The sequence below is a fragment of the Lepus europaeus genome, chromosome 6 (genome assembly GCF_033115175.1).
Source record: "Lepus europaeus isolate LE1 chromosome 6, mLepTim1.pri, whole genome shotgun sequence".
Classification (NCBI taxonomy): domain Eukaryota; kingdom Metazoa; phylum Chordata; class Mammalia; order Lagomorpha; family Leporidae; genus Lepus; species Lepus europaeus.
In genome coordinates this window covers 113592072-113609407 of record NC_084832.1, presented here as the reverse complement: position 1 = coordinate 113609407, position 17336 = coordinate 113592072, and the positions used below count along the sequence as shown (strand labels likewise).

General features: G+C 39.0%; 1 protein-coding gene across 2 annotated transcripts; it reads right to left on the bottom strand.

The window, feature by feature from the left end:
* Window positions 1–289: 289 nt before the first annotated feature.
* Window positions 290–16971, bottom strand: GOLT1B (golgi transport 1B). Of its 2 annotated transcripts, XM_062194914.1 has the most exons (6): window positions 16804–16971; window positions 10586–10744; window positions 9921–10012; window positions 8394–8572; window positions 5129–5210; window positions 290–2725 (listed from the first exon to the last, which is right to left on the bottom strand). In XM_062194914.1, the coding sequence occupies exons 3-6, from the start codon at window positions 10002–10004 to the stop codon at window positions 2687–2689; spliced, it is 384 nt and encodes a 127-aa protein (XP_062050898.1). In that variant the 5' UTR covers window positions 10005–10012; window positions 10586–10744; window positions 16804–16971; the 3' UTR covers window positions 290–2686. The 2 variants fall into 2 exon arrangements, with proteins under 2 accessions (XP_062050898.1, XP_062050897.1); XM_062194913.1 differs by lacking the exon at window positions 10586–10744.
* Window positions 16972–17336: the final 365 nt, after the last annotated feature.

The window sequence follows — 17336 nt, the reverse complement described above, 5'->3', positions numbered from 1 at the left end:
CCATTTAGCACACACAAGGACTTTTAGGATTCTTAGACCTTAGAATCTATTTTAAAATAGCATATAGCCCAAGACAAGTGTCATTCTTTTTTAGAAAGAGTTTTCGAAATAAAGAATGGTTTTGCTTACTTCAAGTCTGTTTTATTACATAAATTTAGATAATCTGGAAATGTAAGATGTGGATATAATTTTATAGATAAGAAAATTACATGTAAGACTGAAAAATTGAGGTGGGTTATTTTAAAATGCCAAAATCTGTTTTAGAATTTCATAATAAAGATACACTTGACCACCAATTAATAGAAAAGTACCCTTTTATTGAGAGGTAAGACAAGTGTATTTACAATATTCAATTGTTAAGATCATATAATCTGACCATGAGACTTTTTAAAGCAGCAGTATTTCAGGAATTACAATTTATAAGGGGGAAAAACATTCCAGATGTTTCTGTTACAGAAAATACATTTGAACAATGACAGAAACACTTAAGGCTAAGTAGTATTAGACCTTTCCCTCCATCTCTATAGAAATAATCAATGTACATTTTTTTTTTGTCACAAAGACAGAAGGCTGATTTTAGAAAGGAAGAAACAATAGGATGTATAGTGCTTTCTGTCAGAAGAATGTTTTTAAAATAGAGCCTCATCAAGGGTTCTGAATAAGAAATATACAGTCCTGCCAAGCAGTCCCAAACACACATTTGACTCATTTAAAACTGAAAACTGCTCCAGCCTCTTAATGGTGCTAAGGACTAAAAGATGATTAAATTATTTCTAGTCCAAGAATGCTTTCTGAAATAAGATTGTTGAAAAAGGGATCTCTGTTACAGTGCAAGGAACAATTTATTAGAAATTCATGTCTGCAAAGGAGTGAAACAATAGAGATGTTCCTTACATCAACAGAACTCTTCTTACTCTGAAAATGAGCCACTGGAAATGATATGGCAAAACTATGTTTAACAGAGTCCTTACAGGGCACCTTATATAAGCCAACCCTCAAAGTAAGTATATTTGACACTGTCCAAGTGAGGATATTAATTTTTGAAGAACATTAGACACAACACTGGGTCTCTTATTCCATGACTATTGAGGTAGGAATCTCCATGTGTCGCCGTTTTCACAGATAAATCTTAAGTCAAATGCAAGTACCAAAAAAGACAGAAATCCACAAGACGGAACCATCAGACTATGTACCAAGTCTTTCCTTCTTTAGACGAGCAAGGTTAGGAGTTCTATGTGCATTGAAAGATTCACTAAAGATAATACAAGCTGTAATATTTTGTAGACATGTTTGTAAATACATACCACAAATTTCAATTATGATTTTATGAATTAAAAAGCTTTTAAAGTATTAAAAAATAAATAGTGCAAACATTAGTGGTAAAACAAATAGTGCTGTGGCTGCTGAAATGTGTTGTTACATTTATTATGAAAGAAACAACTGCTGTTTCTTGCTGCTAATAAGCAACCCTCCGCCTTTTTTTTTTTTTAGTGTCATGTTTTTAGGAAACCATAGCTAGTTTAATTCTAATAAAATAAATTTAGGATGTGAACTTAAGTATTTTCTCAATTTCCTTAACCCAAAGAATGATCATATGACACATATGTCACATATACTCATTTTTGTATATTATGAAAAAGGTGAAAATAAAGGAAGATTCAGATTAAATGAACAGCCCTTAAAAAAAAGTTGTAAGTTTAACTTTTTTACATGCTATGTCTTAAACATTATCAAAAGTTAATTTTAATTTATTAAAAACAAAATAAAAAACCACTGCTAAAATTAGAAAAATAAAAGAATGAAGAAAAACCACATCATGATGTAGAAAAATTGACTTGGTTTGCATCATCTGGTATCATAAGTACAAGAATATTCAATGAGACAAGCTATGTAACAGACTTCCTCATGGTCGAAAATGCTTTCTGTTAAATGTTTACATGTAATGAAGGATCCTCAGGAGATCATAATCCAAAGAAGTATACATACTTCCAGAGCGTGTGGTTGACCAGAAAAGTGCTTAGTCAGCTGCAATTTAGGAAGTAACAGAACTAATACTCTGCCTATTCCAGCAAAAAGACTATTATAGTGTTCCGATTTTCATCTGGCTGTAAAATATTAAGATTCAGAAAGACCACAGAAGTTTTATTGTAACCACATGTTTACAAAAAAAAAAGTGATTCATACATGAAAACTGGGTTTTCCTCAGTTCTAATACATCAAAATGACATAATCCAATCTAACTCATGCAACACTTTCAAAGATACGGTGCATTGGAAATATCTTTGCCATTGTAGTGGACATTTCTAAAAAGCAAATGCCCATGGGTGCTTCTGAACTTGCAAATTAAAAAAAAAAAAAAACAAAAAACAGGCACCACAGTTCTCTGAGGATGGCTGTGTTTCATACGTGGTGGAAAACAATAAAGACAGCCTTCAGGAGTTCGAATACACATTCAACATGGATTTCCTCTCCCTCAGTTTGCTTGCTGACTTCAGGTCATCTGATTAGAAGCCTGTTTTCAGTGCTTCTTTGCTAACTGCTGTTGGTACTTTGTAGGCTATACGTTTTAAACTTCTGTAAAGAAGATTACAAGCTATTTCACGAAATTTAATTTTGTGCTGAATATTCTTCAAAGGACTTTATAAATAATACAATATTTTAAATGAGTCTTCAAATTCACTTGTTGTTATACCATATTGTTGCTTTCTCCAACTTTATCTACAAACTGTAAGAAGAAAAACAGATCATTAAAGAAAGCCTGTATCATTCTAAAAACACTGTATTAACATTTTAAATGTTGACTTAAAAACTCAGCTTTACAAGAAGATTCGTGGAAATTTAAGGTATGACTGACAATGATTAATTCAGTACTACTCACCACCATCTTCTGACACATAAATGTGTGCAAACTTTTTTTCTAAAAGTTATTTTTGCATGATGTGTTATACATATGAGTTTAAGGGTGCAACATGAAAAATGCAACACAATGAATAAAAAAATTGTATAAAATGAAGTAAACACTGCTAGCTTAACAAAAAAAATAAATAAAAAACTTAAATGTCAGCCATTCATGCATTAATGAACCCAATAAGATATTTCAACTGACCATTACTGTGGATCTCTTCTGGGCCTATGTAGTCTTTGAACAAACAGATTTAACTCCATTAAGTTCAATAATTAACAATAGCTATTGACTAAATATACTTTAAATGTGTATTTTGGACTTCAGATTCAAAGTGGCAATGACATTAAAATAGATTTAATGATGCAAGCATAAATTTATAAGTACTGAATATAAATTTAACACACATTAATCTAAATGATTATTTACTTTGGTTAGTCTGCCCCAAATATAAAGCGGTTTGACTTTCTTCAGCATCCCAGATGGCAACGTAAAGATTGAAATAAAGTATATAATTAGTGAAGACATTAAAAGTTATATAACCCAAGTGGTTATAATACTTTCAAGTTCTAGTAATCATCTCACTGTTTATTTCATTTCACTATTCATATTGTTATTTAAGCATTTAAAATGATGAAGTAATAAAGACAGGGAACAATTTATTAATATTGGGTGTCCATTTATGCAAATACTGCAGAACCTTTAAATTAAGAACACAAATTATGATTACCACCCTTTAATTAGAAGTTTCGTTAATTTCACATCATTCTAAGTATAAACAACATTGACTCCTGTAATGAGTTTGAAGATTAATGCAAATGAAATCAGGATATACCCCTATAAGCCTAGGTTTTAACATTTTCAGTTACCACAAATAGGTTACTGGCTCACTGAAACTAAAAGCTGTTCTAAAAGGGCTAATGGATTCATTAGCATTTTCTGGTAAACTTCAATGGACAGGAAGCACAACATTTCTTTTCAAATGTAACGTCAAATATCCATGCAGTCATGCTGTAAAGTTCCTGCTGTGGACTAACTTAGGGATGGAAATAGGATTAGGCTTATAGTGGTACTTATTTTTCTGTGGGTAAGCCATTCTTCGGTTCTTTGAGAGTTCAATAAATGCTACAGATCTTCTCTCTAGAGACATCCATAAAAACCAGTAAACAACTTTAAAAAGCCAACAGACCCTTGGAATCACCGAGATCCTGACAGCCAGTTTATCCAGGTTGTTCAGAATACACTTAGAACTATGGAATTGATCCAAAGCAGGGTTACTGCGAAATGGGTAAAATCTAGAACCACAAGGATAATCCCCAGCTCAGGTTCTTCTAGAATTTAAGGATCTCATCTGGTTTTGAAACTCAAGGATGGAATGCTGAAAGGAAGTCACCTGGAGTGTCCTGAAAATGACCAATTTCCCTGAGCTCAACAAAATGCCACCTAACAGTCACTCATTTAGCAAAAGTGTTTCAAGTTTCCAGTATATACCAAGTATTATGCTGGTCACTGGGGAACAGTGACTAAAATACGCTCTCTGTCCTCAAGACCTGCAATGTTTTATGCAGAAACCTTCCCCTGGACATTTAAAACACAGAAAGTATACAGGGATGCTACAGAAGCTTATCTGAAGCCAGTCACAGGAAGTCAGCAAAGCTTTTTCTAAGAAGGCAACACATAAGTTGAATCCTGAAAGGCCTTTTGAGTCACCTTGAAGAAAAGTTAAAATATTTAAGCTAGTAGCTTAGAACCAAACATTTGCTGAATGAATACTGAATGAAGGGAAGAAACGTCAACTGTTAAAATGCTCTTTTTATCTGTTGACTTCCAGTATAATAATGGCTTATTTAACTATTTTAATCTACCCATTTGCTGACAATCTGAGAAAGAAAATATTTACAAGAAATAATGGATTCCTTTTTACAACAATACTTTTAAAATGAAACATTATATACAGATTTACTAAAAAAATGCCTTGAACTCTCAAAGAGAAGGTAGCATAGCATATCAATCTAGAATAGTATTAAAAATGGATACAGTGAAACAAAAGTTCAGGTTTACAGGTTCAGCAATGATTATTTTTTGGTGTCCACGGTTACTGTGATCTATGTGATGTAATTTGTGTAATAAACTCATCAATTACTCAAATTTCTAGAAGTCAAGAGCATCAAAATTTACTTATTTTGATGGTTTCAAAAACGTATTGCTAAATACATGATTACTTACTGATCTAATTCCAGGTAAATTTAAGAGGGATCCAAGAATTGGCACTCTTCTAATAAAGCCAACCACCACAGGAAAGAAGCCCCTAGGAGATGGAGAAAACATTCTTAAGACTACCAGATTTCCAATTAGGAAAATCAACTGCTAACCAAGTAAAAAGAAAAGATCCTGTTAAGATTTTGATGTTTGAGACTTTAAACTCAGAATTATGAATTACTATCACCATAATTTAAAACTGGCTGATTACTAGTAACAATGTAAGAGGAACGAGGCCTGGCCATGTTGTATGCTCAGATACGAGTGAGTTCAATTGCTGCAGATTTCCTCAGATATGGGGAGCTGTTGGGGCTGAAGCTGATCAAAAGAAAGGGGCTATCAAGACCCTATATATGGGACCACAAAAATTCTAATAGGCAACATGTACTGAATAAATACTAGGTTCGAACACTTAGCCAGCATGGACAGACTACATACCAGATGGTATCTCTCCCATTACGTTTCATTTTTTGGTAGGAATACAAGCCTGAAAGAGTCCTACAGCTTCTAAACACTTTAAAATTAGTTATGGATCAGTTCAGACACTTATATGAAACAAGAAAGGAAATATTTGGTTTGAAAAATGAATAAGAAATAAGCTTTCTGGGTCTTGAAATTAGACATATATTGATGAAAATACTACATAGTGTGGGGCTGGTGTTATGGCACCACAAGTTAAGCTGCTACCTACAATGCTGGCATTCCATATAGGTACTAGTTCAGGCCCCAGTACTCCACTTCTGATCCAGCTACCTGCTAATGCACCTGGGAAAGCAGCAGAGGATGGTCCACATATTTAGGCCCCTGCACCCACATGGGAGACCCAGATGAAGCTCTTGGCTCCTGGCTTTAGCCTGGCCCAGCACTGGCCATTGTGGCCATTTGGAGCATGAACTAGTAGATGGAAAATTTCTCTCTCCTGTCTCTATCTTTCTGTAACGCTACCTTTTAAATAAATAAAACATTACAATGGACAGAATTCAGTTAGCAACAAGATTCAATTGTGAATCTGCAGGAAGTAAAAATATCTGGACTGAAAGAGAAATACAAAGCAATATTTTTTCAGGGAAATAGTTCCTAGGTTGATGGTATAGATGAGTATATTAAAGATGTCTTTAAAAAGTTAATCAAAAATGTTATATTATGAACGAACAACGTACAGATTTCAAATTTTTTTCCACATCAAAATCTTTTAATTCCATACTCCATTAAGTTTCTAAAGTACCCTTATACATGTTTCAAAGACAATCACAATTATTTTCTAGTGGTACCGAATTCAAAATGATCATTTTGTTTGTTTCAAGCATTGTTTTTAAATGTTTTAAATGTGGTATGATTTCAAATGGTATTTCCTTATCTAGAAAAACAATGCCAAAAATGCATGGCAATACACATCAAACTAAGATCATCTCACAGAACACAGCAAAACCTAACAACAAAACTCAGCATCAGGACCAGAAACTTCTCTAAACCAAGAAGCCAATGTATTGTGCTAATGTTTATCAATAATGCCAAGACTTCCCATTTTTATTCATCCCAAATATCTGTTCTGGCTTATGAACTTTCATCATTAAAATTGCTGTGTAATTAAGAAAGCCAGTGAGTTTTTTTTGCAGTCCTTCAAGTACTTAATTTTCTTGCTGCAGGATACACTTGCCATGATGAACTTCTCTTCCTTCCTCTCTCTCACTATGCTCCTTCTAGTTCTCCATCTCTTCAAGTCTCCCTGTGCTTTTTCCCTCTCTACCTCACCTACAAGGTCAAGAGTGTTCCAAGATTCCAATCATATTAGTCTGCATTCTGTACTACATCAACGGCCTCTTAACAGACCTTGGTGCCTTTAGGTTTTCTCTTTTTCATACTTTTTCCTGGTAGTTTTTCTAAAACATTTACCTCGGTGTACCTGGTTTAAAAATTTCTGAGACCCTTAATCTTTCCCCAAAAACTGCTTCCCAGGCCAACCTTGGTTAAAGCAGAGTATTACTTTTATTAACAAGTTTTTCAAAGAAAGTTTGCAGTCTGGCACTGAATTTCTTTTTCAGTCTCACTGTCACCCTTTTCCTTCCATTTATTCCATGCTCCTGTTGTTCTGGATTATTCTTTTCAGAACAAGCTCTGTACTTTCATGAGCCTGTCTTCTTTTTTTTTTTTTTGGACAGGCAAAGTGGATAGTGAGAGAGAGAGAGAGAAAGGTCTTCCTTTTTGCCATTGGTTCACCCTCCAATGGCCGCTGCGGCCGGCACATCGTGCTGATCCGAAGCCAGGAGCCAGGTGCTTCTCCTGGTCTCCCATGTGGGTGCAGGGCCCAAGCACTTGGGCCATCCTCCACTGCCTTCCCGGGCCATAGCAGAGAGCTGGCCTGGAAGAGGGGCAACTGGGATAGAATCCGGCACCCCGACCGGGACTGGAACCCGGTGTGCCGGCACCGCAAGGCGGAGGATTAGCCTGTTAAGCCACGGCGCCGGCCGCTGTCTTCCTTCTTAAACAGTTAACTTTCCTCCCTTCCTCATGTACCAGATGAATTTTTACCCATTCTTTAATGTCCAGTTTATCAGTTAACATTTCTTACCTCTATCTGAATTTTTTAATTCCTTCCTTAATTATGCTTCTAAATTTTGCATATACTCCTATAATGGCATTATGACTATATCCTATTGGTCTCTTTACAATTCCACTATTATAAGCAAGATTCCTTAAAGTAGATTTGGCACAACTCATTTTTATGCTTCTTGTGGGTAATATAGTGCCTGTTAGTTACAAGGCAAGAAATATGCATTTCTTGAGAAAATAATTAGGACTCCCCTTACTTAAAGATTGTTTTTTAACATGGATACTCAAGTGTATTTGGTATAGAATTGCTACATTATATATATGCGCGTGTGTGTGTGTGTGTGTGTATAAAGGCAGTAACTATGAAGTATAAGGTATTATACAAATGGTCTAACATTGTTTTGTAGATGAAAATATAAACATAGCGCCTTAACATGCCAGTAGGATTAATTTTATTGCACTGAAAATACTTACAACTTAGTATCTTACTTAGGCAATCATTTGGAAAACATTTCTAGGACTGATCTAAAATTGTAATAAAGATTCAAACTAAAAAAAAAATTCATGAAAGGAAATGAACATCTTCTTTCTTAGATATAAAAATCTGAGGGTATTTTTTTTTCTTTGGTAAGAATTATCTGACAAATTGGCTTACTGAAGAGAAAATAAATGGCTGCCTCACCTGAACAAGAGAAAGAATCCATAAATTTCGAAGATCATGCCTATCAAAGGCCAACCGATGAGGACTACAAATACACCACCCAGGAAAAATCCAGTAGCTTTCATTTTATGTTTTTGGAAGAAGAATCTGAATGTTCTTTCTAAGCCAATTACAAAAGCCAAGCCAGCCACAAACAAAACCTATAACAGAAAATGCAACACAGAAAGGGTAGTTAAACACAGAACATGCATCTCAAAAGGTCAAAGCTAAATATTATAAAAGGAAGCACATTTGGCTTTTAATGTGGGCAACTGGCCAGAGAGAACTGCAATGCACAATCAAGAACAGAATCAAGGAGTGGGTTATGCATGTGCAAGCTGTAGTTGTTTTTCACTTGTCTCATTCCTCTTCTATCTTGATTAAACGGAGAAAAAGAAAGGTGAGGCGTTACAAAGGCACCTGCCTTCGTGGTAGTTTCCCCAGTTTTACCTGGGCAGGGGTGGTTTATCAAGCACATGAATTGGCAAAGCAGAGAGGGAAGTTGCCCATAAATATGTCCCCCCAAGGTTTTCCTCCTGGTTCTGCAACATTCATCATGGGCTACAGGGTTTCTATGGAGGTGAGGAATACTGACAAAGCTAAGTTGACAGAATTAGTTTTACTAATTCTAGAATATCTAGGGCAGCACAATAAAAACACAACCAAGGTATTTTCAAATACACAGATATTTAGTATTTTATTTTTTACCATGGTCAAGAAATGTTGATCTATTAAAAGGTCACTTTTTTCCTGGGTTTGTTTCCAAATATATGCCTACCATACTCTATCAAGTTTCCTTAAGGAAAATTTTTACACAAATATATACTGGTTATGCTGCATATTCTGTGATACCAGTGGTGCTCATATTATCATTTATTAAAACATCAATTTTGAAAAATTTTGCTATCCTTTATCTTTTCCTATTTCCAGTTAAAAACCCAATGGTATGTATGTTTCAAAAGACATTCAATCATTATTGAGACTATATTGACTTCTTATAAGGATTATTTTTTATATATAAAACTCTTGCACAACTTACATACATAAATGGTGTTGTATAAATAAATCCAAAATAATATATACACTTTTCTACGCAAGTCAATTATTGACACAGATATAAATTTTAAAAGGCTTACAAGATTAAAAAATCTATGTTATGCAGTTAAATATGAAGTTTCAGATGCTTAAAGCAAAATACTCTAACAGATTTACCAGGACATGGGACTATCAAGCAATTTATTTTGAATTCCTAAATAGAAGCAGTCTTCACTTACTCTATTGTAAAACACACTAACATTTAACAGAATTACAAAAACCTCATGAAGTGTTTACTTTTTTTTTTTTCTTAACACATACAACGGACAGGTTTCATTCCTGATGGAAATAAGGGATGCAACAGGAATTACATGTGAGTGATAGTGACTTCCCCAAATTTAACAGCAGGTAATAACTAATTTTTAGTTAGAATTTCCTTAAGAATTTAGTTAAAATATATATTCAAAAACTCACATTTCCAATAGCCAGAAGTGCTTTGTCAAAAAAGAGAATCATTCCAAAGAACAGGAAAAACACTCCGAATCCTGTTAATCCCATTCCAATTTCTGCAACATAAGTTATATGGTTAAAGGTGGAGAAAAATTAAGTCACATTAACATCCCTATAAACTAAGAAAGGAAACTTTTTGGTTGCTTCTTTCGGCTGATAGAAGGAAACGAGCCCTAACAGATTAACTTCAAAGTAACATTAAGATCTGTAACAAATTAACATTGGCAAATTATCTCAAAATTTTAAATACAAATGAAGCTTTCTTGTATGGGAGACAGAATGCATCAAAGATTGACCTGTAAAGAAAAAGACAAACAGGATTCTAAAACTTTGGTTATATGTTCCTTTTCCCTCCCAAGAACATCTCTGCCATCAAGTATAAACATATAATTTTTGTTTATGTCCTTTTACATTCTAGGATTATTTTTATGCAGTTACTTATTTTCCTTTTTAAAATTAACTTTGTCTTTACCCCATTAGAAATGTTATGGTGGGTCTGTACAATACACTTCAATTATATAATCATTCAGTGTATACTATACACACTGTCTCAATGGCAACAATAATTTTTTTTTTTTTTTTGACAAGTAGAGTTATAGGCAGTGAGAGGGAGAGACAGAAAGGTCTACCTTCTGTTGATTCAACTCCCCAAATGGCCGCAACAGCTGGAGCTACGCGGATCTGAAGCCAGAAGCCAGGTGCTTCCTCCTAGTCTCCCATGAGGGTGTAGGGGCCCAAGCACTTGGACCATCCTCCACTGCCCTCCTGGGCCACAGCACAGAACTAGACTGGAAGAAGAGCAACCGGGACTAGAACCGCCACCCATATGGCATGCCGGCGCTGCAGGTAGAGGATTAACCAAGTGAACCATGGCGCTGGCCCAAGAATTTTTTTAAAAAATATTTATTTATTTATTTTAAAGTCAGAGTTACACAAAGAGGGAAGGAGAGGCAGAGAGAGAGGTCTTCCACCTGGTGGTTCAGCCTAATTGGATCAGCTGGGCTCTTCCAAAGCCAGGGGTCAGGAGCTTCTTCTGGATCTCCCACGTGAGTGCAGGGGCCCAAGGACTTGGGACAATCTTCCACTGATTTCCCATGCCATGGCAGAGAGGTGGATCGCAAGTCGGGCAGCTGGGTCTCGAACTGGCGCCCATATGGGATGCGGGCACTGCAGGCGGTGCCTTTACCTGCTACGCCACAGTGCTGGCCCCAAGAAATATTTTGAGAATGCTTTTCTCAACAGTTAATTTCCAGAAGTGTAAACCTCACTTGTAATTAATGATGGCTTACAAATTTATCATCTACAAATTTATCTCAACTGTGAATCCTTTCACACGTTTAGCCTTGGGTCCTAAAACCACCTCTCCAAAGTTTCAAAGTACTGTTTTACCTCATATTAACATTCTAGTTTTCGACTTTTTCATTTACAAAGAACACCAGCAACTGTTCTCGGTACTGAATGTACAGCAGTGGACAAAGCAGGAACTGTGGTCTATGCTTGCCCTGTGTGTTTGATTGAATTAACTCTAGTTACTAAATTCCCTAGGTCTGGCCCTGTTCGTTTGAAGAGTCTTAACTTTGTAAGGTGACTTTCACTATCCCTATTAGTGCTACAAAGCACAATCTATGACTTCCCCTTCTCCATCACTTCAGTTTTGTTTTTAGGAGACAGTCAACAGTGCTAACTGTACCTAGACACACTATTTGCACATAGACAATGAGTGACAGCAGGAGCCACTGCATTTTTTGGAAACACAATCTTATATACACCATTAGTGATTTCTACTGTTTTTTAACTTTTTGGTTTTAGCTTCAAAAAGCTAAAATCTAGGTCACAGCTAGTCAAAAAAAAAAAACACCTTAAGCCATATAAAATACTCTGCTGATTAGTTTTTTTAAAATCATCAACTTTAGGCTGGTGCCGCAGCTCACTAGGCTAATCCTCTGCCTGCGGCACTGGCACCTCGGATTCTAGTCCCGGTTGGGGTGCCGGTTCTGTCCCGGTTGCACCTCTTCCAGTCCAGCTCTCTGTTGTGGCCCGGGAGTGCAGTGGAGGATGGCCCAAGTGCTTGGGCCCTGCACCTGCATGGGAGACCAGGAGAAAGCACCTGGCTCCTGGCAGCACGCCGGCCGTAGTGGCCATTTGGGGGGTGAACCAATGGAAGGAAGACCTTTCTCTCTGTCTCTCTCACTGTCTAACTCTGCCTGTCAAAAAAAAAAAAAAAAAATCAACTTTATCTTTTCCTACATTCCCTCATCACCTCAATTTTTTTCTTTTTTTTCTTGAGATTTATTTGAAAGTCAAAGTTATACAGAGAGAAGGAGGGGCAGCAAGAGAGAGAGAGAGGTCTTCCATCTGCTGGTTCACTCCCCAGCTGGCCGCATTGGCCGAAGCTGCACTGATCCGAAGCCAGGAGCTTCTTCCGGGTCTCCCACAAGGGTGCAGGGGCCCAAGCACCTGGGCTATTTTCTACTGCTTTCCCAGGCCATAGCAGAGAGCTGTATTGGAAGTGGAGCAGCTGGGATGAGAAACGGCACCCATTTGGGATGCCAGCACAGCAGGTGGCGGCTTTATCCCCTATGCAGGAGCGCACTCCCCTTAATTTCTTGGTAACTATTATCTTCCACTGTAGCTACCCTTTGTTCCCCAAATGAGTCTTAAAGAATCCAGGAATCTATCTATAAATATGCCAGTTAAGTGTACTTCCACGGGCAAAAATTCTGATAAAAGTGAGAGTAATATTCTGTTGTCTAAATGCCTTGAGAAAAAAAAAAAAGAATAAATGCCTTGAGAATTCATCAGAATAACTGTTTACATGCCAGACATAATTTTTTGGAGGAAAATATGGACAGAAAAGTAAAAGCCCATTGAATAAGTGTTCAATAGCTAGCATTTAATCACTGGCAGCTGAGTCATTTGAGTGAGTAATTCCTATATTTTCTGAGTCATCTTAATGATTATACAGAAACACTGAGATGTTTGTTCATTAGAAAGGAAACCGATGGAAAATACAGCTACTGTGTATTGAGAATTTATCATGAATTTGGCATTATGAGGTACTTCACATAACTTGTATAACAATTCTCTCAACACTACTGGAATATAGGATAATTAGCATTTTAGAGATGGAGAGGAAATTGAAACTTCAGAGAGTTGGCTTAGACTGCCCAAACACACATGTGTAGGTAAACCTTTGAATCTAGATTTATCTGAATCCAAATCCCATGTGCTTAACCATTGTGTATTGTCATCACTTCTTCCCACCTGAGTTTTTTCAGGTTAAAAATGTTTGGTTAAATCAAAGTCAAGGCATTAAAGTGTACTGAACTTCTGGGGGAAGTGTTTTGAGATAATTCAACTTTAGCAGCAGTTGATTATCTAACTTAGTAGATGCCAGTACAGCTATCAAAAATTGACTAAGGTGAAAAAGAAGCTCTGATCATGGTTTACCATTTATGAAATGTTTATACAAATGTCTCATAATTCCTTTAACAAAACTGTGTTGGGTAAAAAGTAGCCCATGTTTCATATGGGCAACCAAGAACAGAGAGATTATGTAACTTGATCTTGATCACAGAATGAGCAAAAATGTGTGGGTGGTGGCGTCAAGTCAGGCTAGAATTCAAGGCTAGTCTTCTCACACTATAGTCATTCAGGTCCAGTCCTACAACTGCAACATGGAAATCAAGTAATTCCTACTACTTTTGTGCAGTTGGACATCAGACAGCTGCTGTCACATCTTTGCCAAAATCTGCACTGGCATGATGTTGCCAAGTATTCCCTGATCTAAATAGGTCAAAAGATTCAGTCTGGCCTTTTGTGCCCTGTCCTCATCTCCAGAAATCCCTTCTTTGTGACCCTTATGCATTCCTAGCCCTCTGGCTGTCTAGAGCCCTACACAGAGCTGCCTGATTCAGACCACAATTATAATAACGTAGCAATTTATCTTCCTCTTGTTCAGTATCAAACCTTCATTCTGCTTTCTCACAAACTTAAGCAAAACAAAGATCTGTTAAAAGCAATCTCATAAAATTAATTTTTCTAACATTAAAAGCTTATTGTAGAATTAAATAAGGAAAGATATGCATAAACAATGACAATCACTGCTAACGTTTTAGTATCTTATTCACAATTTCCTAAAAGCAGCATTGTCTCTCTTACTATACCCTTTATAAGACAAAAATCATTAAAAAAAGATACAACTGCAAATCAGCTTCATGGAATGACTCAGTTGATCATGGTATATTTTAGGCAATGAGGGGCAGGCATTTTGGTGCAGTGTTTAAAATGTCTCTTGGAAAGCTCACATCCCATAGCAGAGTGCCTGGGGTTTCAGTTTCAGCGATACTTCTAATTCCAGCTTTTGTGCAGCCTGGGAAGTAGCACATGACTTAAGTACATGGGTCCCAGTCACTCATGCAGGACATCTAGAGGAGTGCCTGCTTTTGGCTTTGGTTTGGCTCAGCACTGGCTACTGCGGGCATCTGTGGAGTGAACCAAGGGTTGGAAGATCTGGGTCTCTATCTCTCTGCCTTTCAAATAAATAAATAAATAAATAAAAAGTTTAAATAAATTTTAGGCATTGTGGGGTAGGGAGGGAGGGTGCTGCTATAGAATCCCCTGAAGCACCACAAGTTGTCATTTACTCTACTGTGATCACTACTTGGTTGCCTTTTCTCAGATTCACAATCCTTGGTTGCCTTTTCTCAGATTCACAATCCTTGAATAGTCCTGAATGGTGGCCAATATTTGTAGCACAACATGCATACAATCCCAACATAATCTGAAATTAAAAAAATATTTTGGTTCACTAATCCTTTTGTTTCAATCCACTGTCTCACCTAAAATACTTAAAATTTCATTTTCCTCACTAATTTAATGGAGAGAGGTGAGGAGAAGGCTTCTTATTCGGCCTGTACTCCTCCCCCAATCACTTGCTCTGGTATTTGGAAGGATGTAAATTAGGCACTCATCCCTGTAAAAAGGCTTCAAGAGAAGAAAATTTTTCACAGATAAGTAATTGATATTTAGTACCACTGACTCAAAACATTCTAAGAGCTTGAAGTTCACCTCTTGTCGTCTTAGATGGTAGTGGGGTACACTGAAAAGAATAAACCTTTCTCAGTCAGCAGACCTGGGATCACCTTTTTCTGCCATTTTTCTTATGACCCTGCGTTCAGTTTCTTTCATGCCTCAGTTAATTTATAAAAGGCATATGCCCCTTTTCTGCCTTATGGGGCTCTTATAAAAGTCAACCATAATGATTTATACGAAAGCACATGGTAAACTGAAAGAAAACACTTTATACAACTGCTAGTAACTATTACAGTAGATACCTCCCACCTTCCAAAAGATTACACTAATCTTTTATTTTTTCTGATCAGAACACATGAACGCAACAGATCATACACTCTTCCTGTGCCAGGGCAGGTGGCCCCACAGTGCCGATCCAGGCCAGGAGGGAACAGTCTGACTGGAATGGCAGTGTGGGTGGAAACCCTTAGAGGCTCTGTGAAGCTCATGTCTCCCAAGAGCTGAATCTAAACCTTATGACTTCATTTTTCAAAAAAAGGCATTTTAAATGAAGTTCTATTTTCACTTCAGTAGACTGCTTAATTCTTAACATCTCTGAAGTGTAAGTTGAACAGAATAAGAGATGAAAGACACGGCAGATGAATGAAAGTGAGACATAAAATATTATCAGGCCATCAGAAGGAAGCAGGGGCAGGAGGCGTGGTGCAGCAGCTTAAGGTGCGGCTTGGTACTAACAACATCCCCTATCACAGTGCTTGGGTTCAAGTCTTGCCCCTGCTTCCAATCCAGCTTCCTGTTGGTGCACACGCTGGGGGGCAGCAGGTGAGGTCCCTGTCACCCACGTGGGCGATCCCAGCTCTGGGTCTCGCCCAGCCCTGAAGGATGCAGGTGATCCAGGGAGTGAACCAGAGTGTGGAAGCTCGCTCCTGCTGTCTTCTTCTCTCTCACTTTTGCTCTGCCTTTCAAGTAGATGGAAATAGAATACTTTTTCAAAAGCAATCACAGATGGGTGAACACAAAACTATGGGCAGATATGTAAATACAAAAACTACTAAATATGACAGGAAAGGGTAGAGAAGTGGACACTTTCTACTGAAAGGAAACACAGTTCCGCTAACCTGAGAGACGAGACCGGCCTGGGGAGCTCTGTGGCAGGCAGAAAGGGAGGTTAGATAATAGAGCTAGCCACAAAGCACAACACTAACGAAAGAAACCCTGGCACAACACCAAGTGGCTTCTTTGCTGCTCTTCAAACTTCAGCGGGGAGAAAAGCGAAGGCGCTTCAAGGGATTCTGGTTCCCAGCGGTGGCAGAAGACGACTGCAGAATTCAAAATATTTAAGTGTGTGAGCGATTCTCAAAATCGGCCTCCAGGAGGTGACATTTAAAATACCGCCTTCCACACAACCAGCCCGCCAGCCACTTGTGGAGGACGCCCAGCGTGCCCCCGGGGGCAAAGGACCCCCGGAGCGGGCCGCGGGCGCCGCGCGGCAAACTTTTCTCTCGTGGCGGTCCCGGGAACAAAGCGCCAGCCTCACGGGGCGTGCGGGCGGCGCGACCCCGGACGCTCCGCTACAGCCTCCCCGCGCCGGCCACGGACTCTCCTCCCAGCCCAGGTCCCGACACTGCAAGTCCAGCCCGGGCCCCTCCAGGTCCTGGCAGCCCCCGCTCGGTCCCGCGGGCCGCCGCCCCCCGCGCGCAGCTTCATTCATTGACCCGGGAGGAGCTGCGAGAGGGCGGGCGGACGGACAGGACCCAGCCCTAGCGAGGGGTGTGCGGGGCTCGAGGCTGGGGTGCCGGGGGCAGGCGCTTACTCTGGGTGTCCGTCAAGGAGATCATGGCTGCGGCGGCGAGGGCAGCGGTGGCAGCAGCTCGGAATGCCCAGGGTGGGAAGCTGAGTCGGGAGAAATGAAGCCGGGAAGCAGCCCAGGCGAGAGCCGCCACGTCTTCCGGAAACACGCAGCCACCCCCACCCGGGCTTCAAGGCCGCGTCCCATTGGCCGAATCGGCTCTGAGTATCAGCCAATAGCCAGTGGCCTTGTTTGGTGACGCTCCCGGCGGCCACACCTCCCGGCCAATTAGAGAAGGTTGCCGTTTGCGATTGGCTGAACGGGCCGACCCGGAAGCGTGAGTGCGCCCAGCTGGGTGGCGGGAAGATTTTTATCGCGGAGCGCTTGAAGGAGGTGCGTTAGTGGTCCCTCAGGCGGGGCGCTTTGGGGTGGGCGGCCGGGCTGCGGTCAGGCGGCTTATTGAGCCCTCGGGAAAGGTCTGGGGCGGCCCCAGGTACAGGGTTGGAGGGGCCAGGGCGTCCTTTCCTTCCCTGCTCTCTCCTTTGCCGTGCTGTTTG

What these genes read in the sequence shown, in the direction of transcription:
- GOLT1B (XM_062194913.1), bottom strand. Translation starts at nt 16,828, where the DNA reads ATGATCTCCTTGACGGACACCCAGA. An exon ending in CTCCTTGACGGACACCCAGA is followed by an intron (nt 10,013 to 16,803) that starts GTAAGCGCCTGC and finishes CTTATGTTGCAG; the next exon opens with AAATTGGAATGGGATTAACA. An exon ending in ATTTACCTGGAATTAGATCA is followed by an intron (nt 2,726 to 5,128) that starts GTAAGTAATCAT and finishes TTCTTCTTACAG; the next exon opens with TTTGTAGATAAAGTTGGAGA.